Below are 13,455 nucleotides of genomic sequence, written 5' to 3' on the forward strand. Positions count from 1 at the left end.
AATTAATTTTTACCAAATTTCCCAAAAAAAAATTTTTTTTACTTTTATTTACAAAACTTATCTTACCTGAGACAACAAATTGTCAGTCTTATACAGTAAACGTTAAGTATCTACAATGGTGAGTAAAAGAAAAGAAAACAAAACATTTTCTTTCCTCAGCCACTGTAAAAACCGATTTTTTTTTAATTTGGCAAATTAATTAAAATAAATAACATTAACCAGCAATAATAATTTGATATACAAAAAATGAAAAATTCAACTGTTTTTTTTGCGCAATAATAATAAATTAATATAATTAACCGTTTCAGCAATTTTCTTTTTCTAATACAATTCCCTTACTGTATATACACAAATATATATACCATTATTTATCACATATATTTCACATATTTACAAAAAAAACGACTCGGTGCTTTCTAACAAAGTTTCTTTAAGCGCGTAAAGATTTCTGTTTATTCATATTAATATTCTTAACGCTAATCTGGCCGATAAATAGGAATTTTTGGTAAAAATTCTATCAGAATGACGTACTCCATCATAGATGACGAATCACAGTGTTGCTTCGATAGTCTCCAGTGTAACCCCAACTTATGATATAAATAACTATTCTCCCATTCCAACAGTTTATTTAACGAATGCTGTGTCTGCAAAATCCAATAATATTGTTAGTTTTTGAATGATTAGATATCATTAATAGATTGTATTACAATTAAATATTTAAAATGCAAGATAACCAAAATGTGTAAGTAAACATATTAGTTTTATGATAAAAGAATCGACGCATTTATTTTTACAGCACTTGAACGCACCAAAAATACTGATAAATAGCGAAATTCTACAACTTATGAACGAGAGAATATTACAGAAAAATAAAGATCTTAATAAATACAAAGCACTAAACAAGTAAATTCAAAGAGTTTGAACATGATATAAGAAATAATCTCAGCATAATATCATATAATTTCTTATATCATAAACAATAAATCGGATTCGGAGCATACTACAAAAAAATTTTTACAACAAAAGTTGTAGCAAATTTCATTCTTAACAATATTGCTCTCTTTCACTTTTGCTCTCAGATGCGTCAATATCGAGAAAAATACAAAAATATGAAAATTGGATGAATTTGTTATTTTTCAAGTTGTTAATGGCAACGCTCGGGAAACGGAGCATGTTATAAAAAAACTTTTAGAACAAAAGTTGTAGCAAATTTCATTCTTAACAATATTGTTCTCTTTCACTTTTGCTCTCAGATGCATAAATATTGAGAAAAATATACAAATTTGTTGAATTCGTAGTTTTACAAGTTGTTAATTGTGTCACTCGGGATTCGGAGCGTGAAACCAAGTTTACCGTGTCTGAAGTTTTTGACAGAAATATCTCGGCCGACTTCGAAGATGTCGGCCGCCCTAAGTATTGTTCATGATACTTGGGGCGGCCGACGTCTTCGAAGTCGGCCGAGATTATTTCTTATGTCATGAACAATACTCAGGAAGCAGAGCATGTTATAAAAAAACTTTTAGAACAAAAGTTGTAGCAAATTTCATTCTTAACAATATTGCTCTCTTTCACTTTTGCTCTCAGATGCGTCAATATCGAGAAAAATACAAAAATATGAAAATTGGATGAATTTGTTATTTTTCAAGTTGTTAATGGCAACGCTCGGGAAACGGAGCATGTTATAAAAAAACTTTTAGAACAAAAGTTGTAGCAAATTTCATTCTTAACAATATTGTTCTTTTTCACTTTTGCTCTCAGATGCATAAATATTGAGAAAAATATACAAATTTGTTGAATTCGTAGTTTTACAAGTTGTTAATTGTGTCACTCGGGATTCGGAGCGTGAAACCAAGTTTACCGTGTCTGAAGTTTTTGACAGAAATATCTCGGCCGACTTCGAAGATGTCGGCCGCCCTAAGTATTGTTCATGATACTTGGGGCGGCCGACGTCTTCGAAGTCGGCCGAGATTATTTCTTATGTCATGAACAATACTCAGGAAGCAGAGCATGTTATAAAAAAACTTTTAGAACAAAAGTTGTAGCAAATTTCATTCTTAACAATATTGCTCTCTTTCACTTTTGCTCTCAGATGCGTCAATATCGAGAAAAATACAAAAATATGAAAATTGGATGAATTTGTTATTTTTCAAGTTGTTAATGGCAACGCTCGGGAAACGGAGCATGTTATAAAAAAACTTTTAGAACAAAAGTTGTAGCAAATTTCATTCTTAACAATATTGTTCTCTTTCACTTTTGCTCTCAGATGCATAAATATTGAGAAAAATATACAAATTTGTTGAATTCGTAGTTTTACAAGTTGTTAATTGTGTCACTCGGGATTCGGAGCGTGAAACCAAGTTTACCGTGTCTGAAGTTTTTGACAGAAATATCTCGGCCGACTTCGAAGATGTCGGCCGCCCTAAGTATTGTTCATGATACTTGGGGCGGCCGACGTCTTCGAAGTCGGCCGAGATTATTTCTTATGTCATGAACAATACTCAGGAAGCAGAGCATGTTATAAAAAAACTTTTAGAACAAAAGTTGTAGCAAATTTCATTCTTAACAATATTGCTCTCTTTCACTTTTGCTCTCAGATGCGTCAATATCGAGAAAAATACAAAAATATGAAAATTGGATGAATTTGTTATTTTTCAAGTTGTTAATGGCAACGCTCGGGAAACGGAGCATGTTATAAAAAAACTTTTAGAACAAAAGTTGTAGCAAATTTCATTCTTAACAATATTGTTCTTTTTCACTTTTGCTCTCAGATGCATAAATATTGAGAAAAGTACGAAAATATGAAAAGTGGATGAATTTGTTACTTTTTCAAGTTGTTAATGGTAACACTCGGGAAATGGAGCATGTTATAAACAAACTTTTAGAACAAAAGTTGTAGCAAATTTCATTCTTAACAATATTGCTCTCTTTCACTTTTGCTCTCAGATGCATAAATATCGAGAAAAATACGAAAATATGAAAATTCGGCTCAAGTATTACGCATAATACTTATGGCGACCGACGTCTTCGAAGTCGGCCGAGATTATCTCTGTTGATATAAGAAATAATCTCGGCCGACTTCGAAGACGTCGGCCGCCCCAAGTGTCACAAACAATATTTAGGGCGGGAAATTATTTCTTCCTTAAACTTCAAGCGGAATAGGCTTGTTCCCACGCCCCGAATCCCAAGTGCAAATTTTCGTATTTTTCTCGATATTTATGCATCCGAGAGTAAAAGTGATAAAGAGCAATTTTATTAAAAATAAAATTTGCTACAAGTTTTTTTCTAAAAATACGTAAATATGAAAATTTTCTTCCCTGCTTGAAGTTTATAGAAGAAATATCTCGGCCGACTTCGAAGACGTCGGCCGCCTCAAGTATTACGCACAATACTTATGGCGGCCGACGTCTTCGAAGTCGGCCGAGATTATCTATGTTAATATAAGAAATAATCTCGGTCGACTTCGAAGACGTCGGCCGCCCCAAGTGTCACAAACAATATTTAGGGCGGGAGATTATTTCTTCCTTAAACTTCGATATTTATGCGTCTGAGAGTAAAAGTGATAAAGAGCAATATTGTTCAAAATAACATTTGCTACAACTTTTATACTAAAACTTTTTTCTAAAAATACATGAATATGACAATTTTGGTCCCTGCTTGAAGTTTATAAAAGAAATATTTCGAAATATCAAGTATCACAAATCTAAACAATCTTTAGGGCGGGAGATTATTTTTTAGGCCCTGAATCCCAAGTGACACCATTAACAACTTGTAAAACTACAAATTTTCATATTTTTTTAAGAGTAAAACTTTTCTCTCAAATGTTCTGAATCCTGTGAGCTACCATAACAATGTGAAACCCTGATTTGATCTAATTTTCACATTTTTCTTGATATTTATACATCTAGAAGCAAAAGTAACCAAGAGCAATATTGTTAAAAATAAAATTTGCTACAACACTTTTTTCTAATACAACATAATTTTTCATTTATTTTAGACAATTACTTACCCTTTTACTTAAACAAATTACAGGCCATAATGAACATCCTAAAGTACAACAGCAACATAAGCAGCCACAAAACAACCATTTGACATTAACAGGTAATGTTTTTTTGAGTACGCTGTTTATCCTCATGACGGTTTCTTGAAACTCTTCTGGGGCAACTCTTGAAACTAACCCACTAGGAAATTCGGTACTAAAACGATTACTCAATCCAAATCTAAACAAATCATCTCATAAATAAAAGTTACTCATACACAAAGCGAATAACTTACACGGTCATATTTCCAGCTCCACGAAGTATCACTGGATCGGGCACGGTGGCTACATCTCCTGGCTCAGCTTCTTCAGGATTTTCTTCCTCATCTTCGTAATATATCGCATCAAATCCCTCCATTTATGTTTTTTTGATTAATATAAAGAAACGAGTAGGTTTTTGCTTAAGAGTTAATAAAAAATGACGTCGAAGATCTTATTTATAATGTGGGTTGTGTATTTTCTAACGTACACTTTTTGATGGATTTTAAACGGTTTTTAAGTTTAATTTGGTCTCTCCGATACAATATATTTTAAACAACGTGTTGTTCGATACCTTTGTTTGTTCTCTGCTAAATGTTAGTCATTTTCGGTGTACGTTCATGAATTTATTTTCTACGCAATATTCAAGGTCGTTGTTATTTAAGAACGTATCCTCGTTGTAGATATGTATAGAAAACTTCAAAAGTTATCTAATCGATATGATTTATAGTAAATTTATTTAACCCTTGCGTCGTAATCCTTTATATTCTTCGCGATTTCGATATCTTTCATCATCTTTCTTCGTTTTTTTTAAATATTTTGTTGTATTACTTATGATACGTTCGGTATATTATCAATACCAACTTAAATCCTGAAACAAAATTAAAATTCTAAAAGTGTATGTTAAAGGAAATTTAATAATTTGTTTTAATAAATTATTATTTTTGAAAATTTTCTAATTGAGGGGGAATTTTTTTTTATTCAACAACGACAATAATCTAGGACAGATGGAGACGTAAAATGTGAGAGGTGCATTGCTAGAGAGTCCATTGGCAGTTTTATGTTGGAAGGGAAACGGAAAGCATCGAGAGCCGCTTAAGGCCAGCTGTACAGGCTGTTTGCCGTTTTTTTTTCTCAACTTCGACGTCTTTAAACTTCTTAACAAACAACCGCGTCGTCAAAACGGAAGTAACACACTAATTAACCCAAAAAACAGAGAAAAAGACAAAGTAAGTGTATTAAAAAAATTTTTTTCAGCTACATTTTTCGAACACGTTTTTATATCGACGTCTTTAAGGAGAGGTTACGGATCAATTAAACGATTTCTAATCCTAACATATTTTTTTTTAGAACAATCACAACTTAATAATCATGGCTAGAGGTCAACAAAAACTCCAGTCTCAAGCCAAAGCAGCTGAGAGATCTGCCAAAATGAAGAAGCAACAGGGACACTCTGCCACTGATCAGAAAAAAGCAGCTCAAAAGGCGCTCGTACACGTTTGCGTCGTTTGCAAGGTAAGTTATTAGCGCAAACCGTGCAGAATGGAAGAGAAAGTAAATCCCCGCTTTCAATTTAACAATAGAAAACCATCTCTAATTGGTCAATTACGGGACTTTTTTAAATAAAACTTGCCAAATAATTTAATTCGTAACTTTTTTTATGATTAAACAATTGATACTTATCTTAAAAGTGTGATAAAAACTCTGTGTATTGTTTTAAAATAATCCGATATCTATAATTAATTTTTTTTAGTGTTTGAAAACAATTTTCATAACTTGAAGACAGTTACATTTTTGTTGTTTACTTAAAGCAATTCCAAACAACCTCAATATTTCTCTGCATTATTGTGGTTGTACCAGAAAATAATTATCATCAAATAATATGTTCTTTTTCTATTTCCTTATTATAGAGGTCATTTGGAGAATGTGAAAGTTTGTCTATTTCACTGCATCTTCAATTATTTCGCGTTTATTTGGACGTCTTCCAACTCGGCCGCACCAAATATCATGAACAATAATTAGAGCGGCCGACGTCTTCGAAGTCGGCCGAGATTATTTCTTCTATAAATTTCAAGCAGATTAGAGAAAAATCTCGACCGACTTCGAAGACGTCGGCCGCCCAAAGTATTGTTCATCATACTTGGTGCGGCCGACGTCTTCGAAGTCGGCCAAGATTATTGCTTCCATAAATTTCAAGCAGATTAGAGAAAAATCTCGGCCGATTTCGAAGACGTCGGCCGCACCAAATATCATGAACAATAATTAGAGCGGCCGACGTCTTCGAAGTCGGCCGAGATTATTTCTTCCATAAATTTCAAGCAGATTAGAGAAAAATCTCGGCCGACTTCGAAGACGTCGGCCGCACCAAGTATTATGCACAATAATTAGGGCGGCCGACGTCGACTTCGAAGACGTCGGCCGAGATTATTGCTTCCATACATTTCAAGCAGGTTAAGAGAAAAAATCTCGGCCGACTTCGAAGACGTCGGCCGCACCAAGTATTATGCACAATACTTAAGGCGGCCGACGTCTTCGAAGTCGGCCGAGATTATCTCTTCCATAAATTTCAAGCAGGTTAAGAGAAAAATCTCGGCCGACTTCGAAGACGTCGGCCGCACCAAATATTATGAACAGTAGTTAGGGCGGCCGACGTCTTCGAAGTCGGCCGAGACTATTTCTTCCATAAATTTCAAGCAGATTAGAGAAAAATCTCCGCCGACTTCGAAGACGTCGGCCGCCCTAAGTATTGTTCATCATACTTGGTACGGCCGACGTCTTCGAAGTCGGCCGAGATTATTTCTTCCATACATTTTAAGCAGGTTAAGAGAAAAAATCTCGGCCGACTTCGAAGACGTCGGCCGCACTAAGTATTAAGAACAATACTTAAGGCGGCCGACGTCTTCGAAGTCGGCCGAGATTATTGCTTCCATAAATTTCTGCAGATTAGAGAAAAATCTCGGCCGACTTCGAAGACGTCGGCCGCACCAAATATCATGAACAATAATTAGGGCGGCCGACGTCTTCGAAGTCGGCCGAGATTATTTCTTCCATAAATTTCAAGCAGATCAGAGAAAAATTTCGGCCGACTTCGAAGACGTCGGCCGCCCAAAGTATTGTTCATGATACTTGGTGCGGCCGACGTCTTCGAAGTCGGCCGAGATTATTGCTTCCATAAATTTCAAGCAGGTTAAGAGAAAAATCTCGGCCGACTTCGAAGACGTCGGCCGCACCAAATATTATGAACAATAATTAGGGCGGCCGACGTCTTCGAAGTGGGCCGAGATTATTTCTTCCATAAATTTCAAGCAGATTAGAGAAAAATCTCGGCTGACTTCGAAGATGTCGGCCGCCCAAAGTATTGTTCATCATACTTGGTGCGGCCGACGTCTTCGAAGTCGGCCGAGATTATTGCTTCCATAAATTTCAAGCAGATTAGAGAAAAATCTCGGCCGATTTCGAAGACGTCGGCCGCCCTAAGAATTGTTCATCATACTTGGTGCGGCCGACATCTTCGAAGTCGGCCGAGATTATTTCTTCCATAAATTTCAAGCAGGTTAAGAGAAAAATCTCGGCCGACTTCGAAGACGTCGGCCGCACCAAATATCATGAACAATAATTAGAGAGACCGACGTCTTCGAAGTCGGCCGAGATTATTTCTTCCATAAATTTCAAGCAGATTAAAATCTCGATCGACTTCGAAGACGTCTTGAAATACAATCTAGTGAGCAAAATAGTTTATAGCTGAAGTCAGGTGCTGCAATGTATATGTCTAATATAATGTTTCTCACAACATTTATTGTAGAGCGAGATAACCTTATGCAGGTGTATTACACAGTGGGCGCAAGGCGGCTTTGCATAAAACAATTGGTCACTCAAACCAATAACAAAAGTCGTTATCGTTTGAAACCGCATTCGCAGCAAGAACGTTGCGATATTTTATCAATTTATTTCATAAATAAAAAGAATGCTTATTTAGGTAAGATATCAAACATTTATCAGCTAGGGGGGAATATGCAATAATTTATTTTTATAAAATTAAATCTATTAAGGCCAAACATTCGGCATTAACCCAACCTAACGTAACAAAAACCAACTCAACCCAACTAAACTACCCTTGATGATAATGAGACATTTATTGGCTAAAATATTTTTGGAACGCCCAAGACATGCAGAAAAGAAGAGTTTCGATTCCTCTTGGGTTGGGTAGAATTCTGGATTAATTGATTAATTTATTGTTTTTAATTTACTAATAATTGTTTTCTTTTTTTATAGGCTCAAATGCCAGATCCCAAAACATACAAACAACACTTTGAGAATAAACATCCTAAGAATGAAGTGCCTGCGGAGCTGAAGGACGTCTAAAAAAACGCGATCGCGAGGTAAAAAAACACTTAAAAAATAATAAAAAAAAAAAAATAAAGTAAACGGGCGATCTCCCCCGAACTAACAATAACAATTAATTAAAATACTTTCAATTTAAGTTTACGTTCGTTCGACTACCGGTTTTTAATATAAAACGTTTGTACTCCTTTTTTATACAGAAAAATACAAAGAATAACTAATTGCTAAGGGTTGAAACTGCCCAAAGCTCCCCAGCCCCCCGTCAAAAATGGGAACCATATCATTCGCGTCGCGTCATGTTCGCTTTTCTGATCGGTTGGACTTTTGTAACTTGTAAATTCTATTTTTAGTTCACTGTTGATTAAAAAGAAAATAAAAATCAATAAAACGTGTTAAATTCAATGTGTTTGTTTTAATATTTCCTTTACATTTATTAAAAGAAAAATCAACATATTAAAAACGTATAAAAATGTTGAAATCATTTCAAAATTCTAAAAATTTCGGACAATCTTTCATTTGAATACGATGTTTTGGGAACACAACGAACAACTGGCGAAAAATTGGTCTTTGTTCAGGTTTCCAACACCAACACTAAAAAATGATTTATATTAATAAATTTTAAACTAAATTTTTTTTATAAATTACCTGCCGCATGATTTTGCGTACAGAACGTGGACAATTTTTTGTAGGAATAGTAAGTCGATTATTTGCTTTTAAAAATTTGAAAATGTTGGATAAAGACATGTAAGAATATGGCAAATTACCGTGGTTATATATTTCCCATAAAACAACACCAAAACTCCACATATCAGCTTGGATGCTATGCTTTTTGGCGATTAAAACTTCTGGAGCAACATGGGTGTGTGCAAAATCTTGGAATCGGCCTAAATATTCGTTACAAATTCCGAAATTGGCTAATTTTGCTATTCCTGTTTTGGTAATCCAAACATTTTTGGCTGCCAAAAATTGATGACAAAGTTGTTGCTCTTCTAAATACACCATTCCCATACAAATGTCATTACAAAAATTGAATGCATATTTTCTAACGTAAGGATATTTTTTCGGCTTTCTTAAAAGATTTAACAAAGGTTCATGTTCCATATAAACAGTAATCATGTTATAAGTTTTAATTGAACCAGAGTCGGTTAAAGCCAAGCCAATGATATTAACAAGATTTTTATGACAAAGTTTTTTCTTGATGATTTCATGCATTTCGACAGGGTCATCAATTGGTGAAATTAAAACTTTTCTATTTTGAATACAACCAATAAATGTTTTCCCAAAAACTCCTTTTTTAATATAATTCACGTTAATATCCCCTATTATTTGCGCTTTCATTTCCCTGGTAACATATTCCATGAGGTAATAGCATAATTCTTTTTTTCGGTGTATGCATGTCTCGATTATTTCTTCCAACGAATCGTAATAATCTTCAAGATTTATCGTCAACCTTCCATAATTATCGCGAATTATGCGATAATCGAAAAGTCTTTTAGAATATGTTAAACATAAACTAAAATCTCCGGCGTATCTTAATGAATCTCTTACAAGGAATAAACCATCTTTATTCGATTTAAGCAGTTTATAGGTGGTTTCATCAGAAATTTTTCCGTGGTACCATCTAAACAATTATTAAATAATAAATCAAAAAAAATTGTTGTAATAGGCTTACTTAAAAGAAATTTCTCAATAATTTTGTGATTCAATCCAAAAAAGAGTGTTTCCCAAAATGTATTCCGCAAGAAGTGATGATTGAAATTCGATAATTTCAAAAATTTATTTCTTAAGTGGTAAAAGTAATTTTTTAATCATGATTATTTTCAGTTATTGATGAAATTTCTTATAAATTTTTTACGAAACTAATTTTTAAATTTTTCGACAAAAATTGATTAATTAAAAAATTTGTTTTCTCAAAAAGTAAACGTGATTTCTTAAAACGAATTTTGTTATTGAAAAGTACACCGCTTTATTGGTATTTAGTGAAATTTTCACACAAATTTACACCGAAATAAATTTAAAACAAATTATTTAAGAAAAATCGTATTTTTTCTCAAAAAGTAAAAGTGTTTGTTTAAAATGGGTTTTATTATTGAAAACTACACCATTTTATTGATATTTAGTGAGATTTGAACATAAATTTACACAGAAATAGATATTAAAGAAATTATTTAATAAAAAACTTTTACAAATTAAAAAAAAATTTTTCTCAAAAACTAAATGATCTTTTAAAAACGATTTTATTATTGAAAACTACACCATTTTATTGATATTTAGTGAAATTTTCACAAAAATTTACCCAGAAATAGATTTGAACCAAATTTTTCGTTAAAAAATGTTTACAAATTAAAAAAAAAACTTCTCAAAAACTAGAAGTGATTTTATAAAACGGATTTTATTATTGTACACCGTTTTATTAATATTTACTGAAATGTTAACACAAATTTACCCAGAAATAGATATTAAATAAATTATTTAATAAAAAACGTTTACAAATTAAAAAAAATTTTTTCTCAAAAACTAAGTAATCTTTTAAAACGAATTTTATTATTAAAAACTACACCATTTTATTGATATTTAGTGAAATTTTCACACAAATTTACCCAGAAATAGATTTGAACCAAATTTTTCGTTAAAAAATGTTTACAAATTAAAAAAAAAACTTTTTTCTCAAAAACTAGAAGTGATTTTATAAAACGGATTTTATTATTGTACACCGTTTTATTAATATTTACTGAAATGTTAACACAAATTTACCCAGAAATAGATATTAAACAAATTATTTAATAAAAAACGTTTATAAATTAAAAAAAATTTTTTTCTCAAAAACTAAGTAATCTTTTAAAACGAATTTTATTATTAAAAACTACACCATTTTATTGATATTTAGTGAAATTTTCGCACAAATTGACCCCGAAGTAGATTTAAACAAATTATTTTAAAAAAAATCGTATTTTTTCTCAAAAAGTAAACGTGATTTTATTGAAATTTACACCATTTTATGGTTATTTAGTGAAATTTTTACCCCGAAATAGATTTTAAATAATTTTTTAATAAAAAAGTTTAGGAATTAAAGAAATTTTAAAAATTATTTACGGTATTAAGTCGGTGCAACCTTCTTTGTTGTTACCATCGTTGGGATTTTTCTGGATATTTTCAACAATTTCAACTGATTTTACAGCGCCGGTATCTTGAGCTAATTCTGCCATTGTAATCGTTTGAAGTAATCACTTTTTTAAACTGATGTACGACAAGTGACAATTCCACTTTTATAGTGTGGTGTGCCAACTCATTGGTAGAATTTGATAATTTTGTTTTATCTAATATTCATTCTAAGGAATTCGAAAATTTTACAATAATTTTTATAAAGGAAGCTAACGTTTGATAAGCAGAATATTTATATTTGGTGAAACGTACATTATTATTTTTAATTCACAATTTTTAAAAGTATTAAAATATATTTATTTTATTGTTACATCTTCCGTTTTAATATTTTAATATCGTCTTCTTTACTTAACAGCTACACCTTAAGCATCCAGTTATTTTAGATCTTTCAAAATACATATATTCCTACAAAAAATAAATTAATATCTTTATATTTGTGATTTTAAAATAATTTACCAATAAAAATGCAGCTCCCAATAAAATGGCTTTTAATCTATCATCAATACTACTTGATGGAAACTGTACACACATGATATAATCAGTTTGTACTTGATCCCATTGATAATTAACACTTCCTAATTGCGTGGTACCCTCGGGATTAAATATCTTAAAATGTTTATCCTTCCCATTAGAAATGCACATACAAGTATCAGATGGACCTTCAATTTTATAAGCAACATTTCCGTGTCGATTATAAGCGAGAAAAATTGGTTGTGATAACGTCATTTGTTGTTTAACATAACCAACAAGTTCACCGGGAGGAAGCCAAATTTCCAATACTTGAAGATAACACCAAAACGAACAGTTTCCGAATGCTAAACGTCGCCGAAATTCAATCGCTTCTTGTTGAGTTTGGTCAAAAAGACGCATCGTAAATGCTCTACTTGATCCACAACAAAATCTTTGGAAATTCGTCGATGATTCGCTTGCATAATAAAGCGTTTCACCTCTTGGTACTTTTATTGTATATCTATTTTCTGAATCAACATTTGCAAGTACTAAAAAGAAATTTCTGTGAATCATTTATTAATTCCTATAAATAAATTTTAAAATGAGATAAATTTATCTTAGATTATCTTACGTTCGTTTAATTCTACAGTCTGTTGGATAAATAATTTATCGACGCCATTTAAAAAATCTAATCCGTTCCTGGGAATAAATTGACCATCTCTTGATGATTGCCAATCGATTGTTGCGACGGGAATTGGTCTTCTACTTCCTGGATAGTTACTTTCCAAGCTTGGTTGATCCACTATTGGAATTGGATCCGGTGTATCCAAAAATGTTGTAGCTAGAAAAAGAAATGAACAAATTAAATAGAAAAGAAAACGATTATAAACTTACTTTCTCTAATGCTTGAATCACTCAACGGTGAATTAAAAACAGATAAATCTATATCTACAATAAATTTATTATTTATTAACTTACTTAGATCAAAATTAAATTACTTATTAAGTCATTAATAATTACTCAATAATAAATTTTTTTTTACCTGTAACATGGTCATCAAAAGGATCGTTAGACCCTTGCCTGTTGGTGGAAAACATGATTCCCCGCTGAAATTATGTTTGTGTTGGGTTACAGTATTGCACAAGGAATGTTACTGCTACGATCGGTCGATAACAAAACGTTATCTTATCTTTTATTTATTGATTCACGTCTTAATTGTTTTCGCACTGTCAAGAGGACGGCGATTATCTACGTACATCCAATCATCGCATATACTAAAATTATAACAATGGATTTTATTGTTCCTTATTAATGTACATATTCATTCTGTTTTTAATATTTCTTTAAATATAAAATATTTTAAAAAAATTTGTAATGTGTTTTTAATTAATTTTTATCAGTTTGTATTTTTAAATTTATCACTTTTAGGGTTAAAAAAATTTTTGATTAAAAATTGATTATTTTATATTTATTTCATGTTTAATTTA

General features: G+C 31.9%; 4 protein-coding genes across 5 annotated transcripts; 1 reads left to right on the plus strand and 3 right to left on the minus strand.

Moving 5' to 3' along the window:
- Positions 1-355: 355 nt before the first annotated feature.
- Positions 356-4,654, minus strand: LOC111425328 (cysteine-rich hydrophobic domain-containing protein 2). Its single transcript, XM_023059287.2, has 3 exons — positions 4,273-4,654; positions 4,007-4,217; positions 356-644 (listed from the first exon to the last, which is right to left on the minus strand). Exons 1-3 carry the CDS (start codon positions 4,392-4,394, stop codon positions 477-479), a joined length of 501 nt encoding a protein of 166 aa, XP_022915055.1. The 5' UTR covers positions 4,395-4,654; the 3' UTR covers positions 356-476.
- Positions 4,655-4,817: 163 nt separating this feature from the next.
- On the plus strand, positions 4,818-8,758 carry LOC111425329 (zinc finger protein 706-like). Its single transcript, XM_023059288.2, has 3 exons — positions 4,818-5,244; positions 5,366-5,530; positions 8,288-8,758. Exons 2-3 carry the CDS (start codon positions 5,387-5,389, stop codon positions 8,375-8,377), a joined length of 234 nt encoding a protein of 77 aa, XP_022915056.2. The 5' UTR covers positions 4,818-5,244; positions 5,366-5,386; the 3' UTR covers positions 8,378-8,758.
- A 42-nt stretch (positions 8,759-8,800) lies between these two features.
- LOC111425518 (tyrosine-protein kinase csk-1-like) lies at positions 8,801-11,562 on the minus strand. The gene is made up of 3 exons (XM_023059605.2): positions 11,450-11,562; positions 9,002-9,977; positions 8,801-8,947 (listed from the first exon to the last, which is right to left on the minus strand). Exons 1-3 carry the CDS (start codon positions 11,560-11,562, stop codon positions 8,840-8,842), a joined length of 1,197 nt encoding a protein of 398 aa, XP_022915373.2. The 3' UTR covers positions 8,801-8,839.
- A 166-nt stretch (positions 11,563-11,728) lies between these two features.
- On the minus strand, positions 11,729-13,125 carry LOC111425543 (phospholipid scramblase 1-like). Of its 2 annotated transcripts, XM_023059641.2 has the most exons (5): positions 13,011-13,125; positions 12,863-12,916; positions 12,600-12,809; positions 11,975-12,516; positions 11,729-11,923 (listed from the first exon to the last, which is right to left on the minus strand). In XM_023059641.2, exons 1-5 carry the CDS (start codon positions 13,063-13,065, stop codon positions 11,867-11,869), a joined length of 918 nt encoding a protein of 305 aa, XP_022915409.2. In that variant the 5' UTR covers positions 13,066-13,125; the 3' UTR covers positions 11,729-11,866. The 2 variants fall into 2 exon arrangements, with proteins under 2 accessions (XP_022915409.2, XP_022915410.2); XM_023059642.2 differs by lacking the exon at positions 12,863-12,916 and having other exon boundaries at positions 13,011-13,124.
- Positions 13,126-13,455: the final 330 nt, after the last annotated feature.

This window comes from Onthophagus taurus, chromosome 8, assembly GCF_036711975.1.
Source record: "Onthophagus taurus isolate NC chromosome 8, IU_Otau_3.0, whole genome shotgun sequence".
NCBI lineage: Eukaryota > Metazoa > Arthropoda > Insecta > Coleoptera > Scarabaeidae > Onthophagus > Onthophagus taurus.

Excerpts from the sequence above, each read along its gene's own strand:
- LOC111425329 (XM_023059288.2), top strand. The coding sequence starts at position 5,387 with ATGGCTAGAGGTCAACAAAAACTCCAGTCTCAAGCCAAAGCAGCTGAG. Across the intron at positions 5,531-8,287 it reads ACGTTTGCGTCGTTTGCAAG|GCTCAAATGCCAGATCCCAA; the intron begins GTAAGTTATTAG and ends CTTTTTTTATAG.
- LOC111425518 (XM_023059605.2), bottom strand. The coding sequence starts at position 11,562 with ATGGCAGAATTAGCTCAAGATACCGGCGCTGTAAAATCAGTTGAAATT. Across the intron at positions 9,978-11,449 it reads GGTTGCACCGACTTAATACC|ATGGTACCACGGAAAAATTT; the intron begins GTAAATAATTTT and ends ATAATTGTTTAG. Across the intron at positions 8,948-9,001 it reads TACGCAAAATCATGCGGCAG|TGTTGGTGTTGGAAACCTGA; the intron begins GTAATTTATAAA and ends ATCATTTTTTAG.
- LOC111425328 (XM_023059287.2), bottom strand. The coding sequence starts at position 4,394 with ATGGAGGGATTTGATGCGATATATTACGAAGATGAGGAAGAAAATCCT. Across the intron at positions 4,218-4,272 it reads GGAGCTGGAAATATGACCGT|ATTTGGATTGAGTAATCGTT; the intron begins GTAAGTTATTCG and ends TGATTTGTTTAG. Across the intron at positions 645-4,006 it reads TAATTTGTTTAAGTAAAAGG|ACACAGCATTCGTTAAATAA; the intron begins GTAAGTAATTGT and ends TGGATTTTGCAG.
- LOC111425543 (XM_023059641.2), bottom strand. The coding sequence starts at position 13,065 with ATGTTTTCCACCAACAGGCAAGGGTCTAACGATCCTTTTGATGACCAT. Across the intron at positions 12,917-13,010 it reads TTTTGATGACCATGTTACAG|ATATAGATTTATCTGTTTTT; the intron begins GTAAAAAAAAAT and ends AATTTATTGTAG. Across the intron at positions 12,517-12,599 it reads GACTGTAGAATTAAACGAAC|TACTTGCAAATGTTGATTCA; the intron begins GTAAGATAATCT and ends ATTTCTTTTTAG.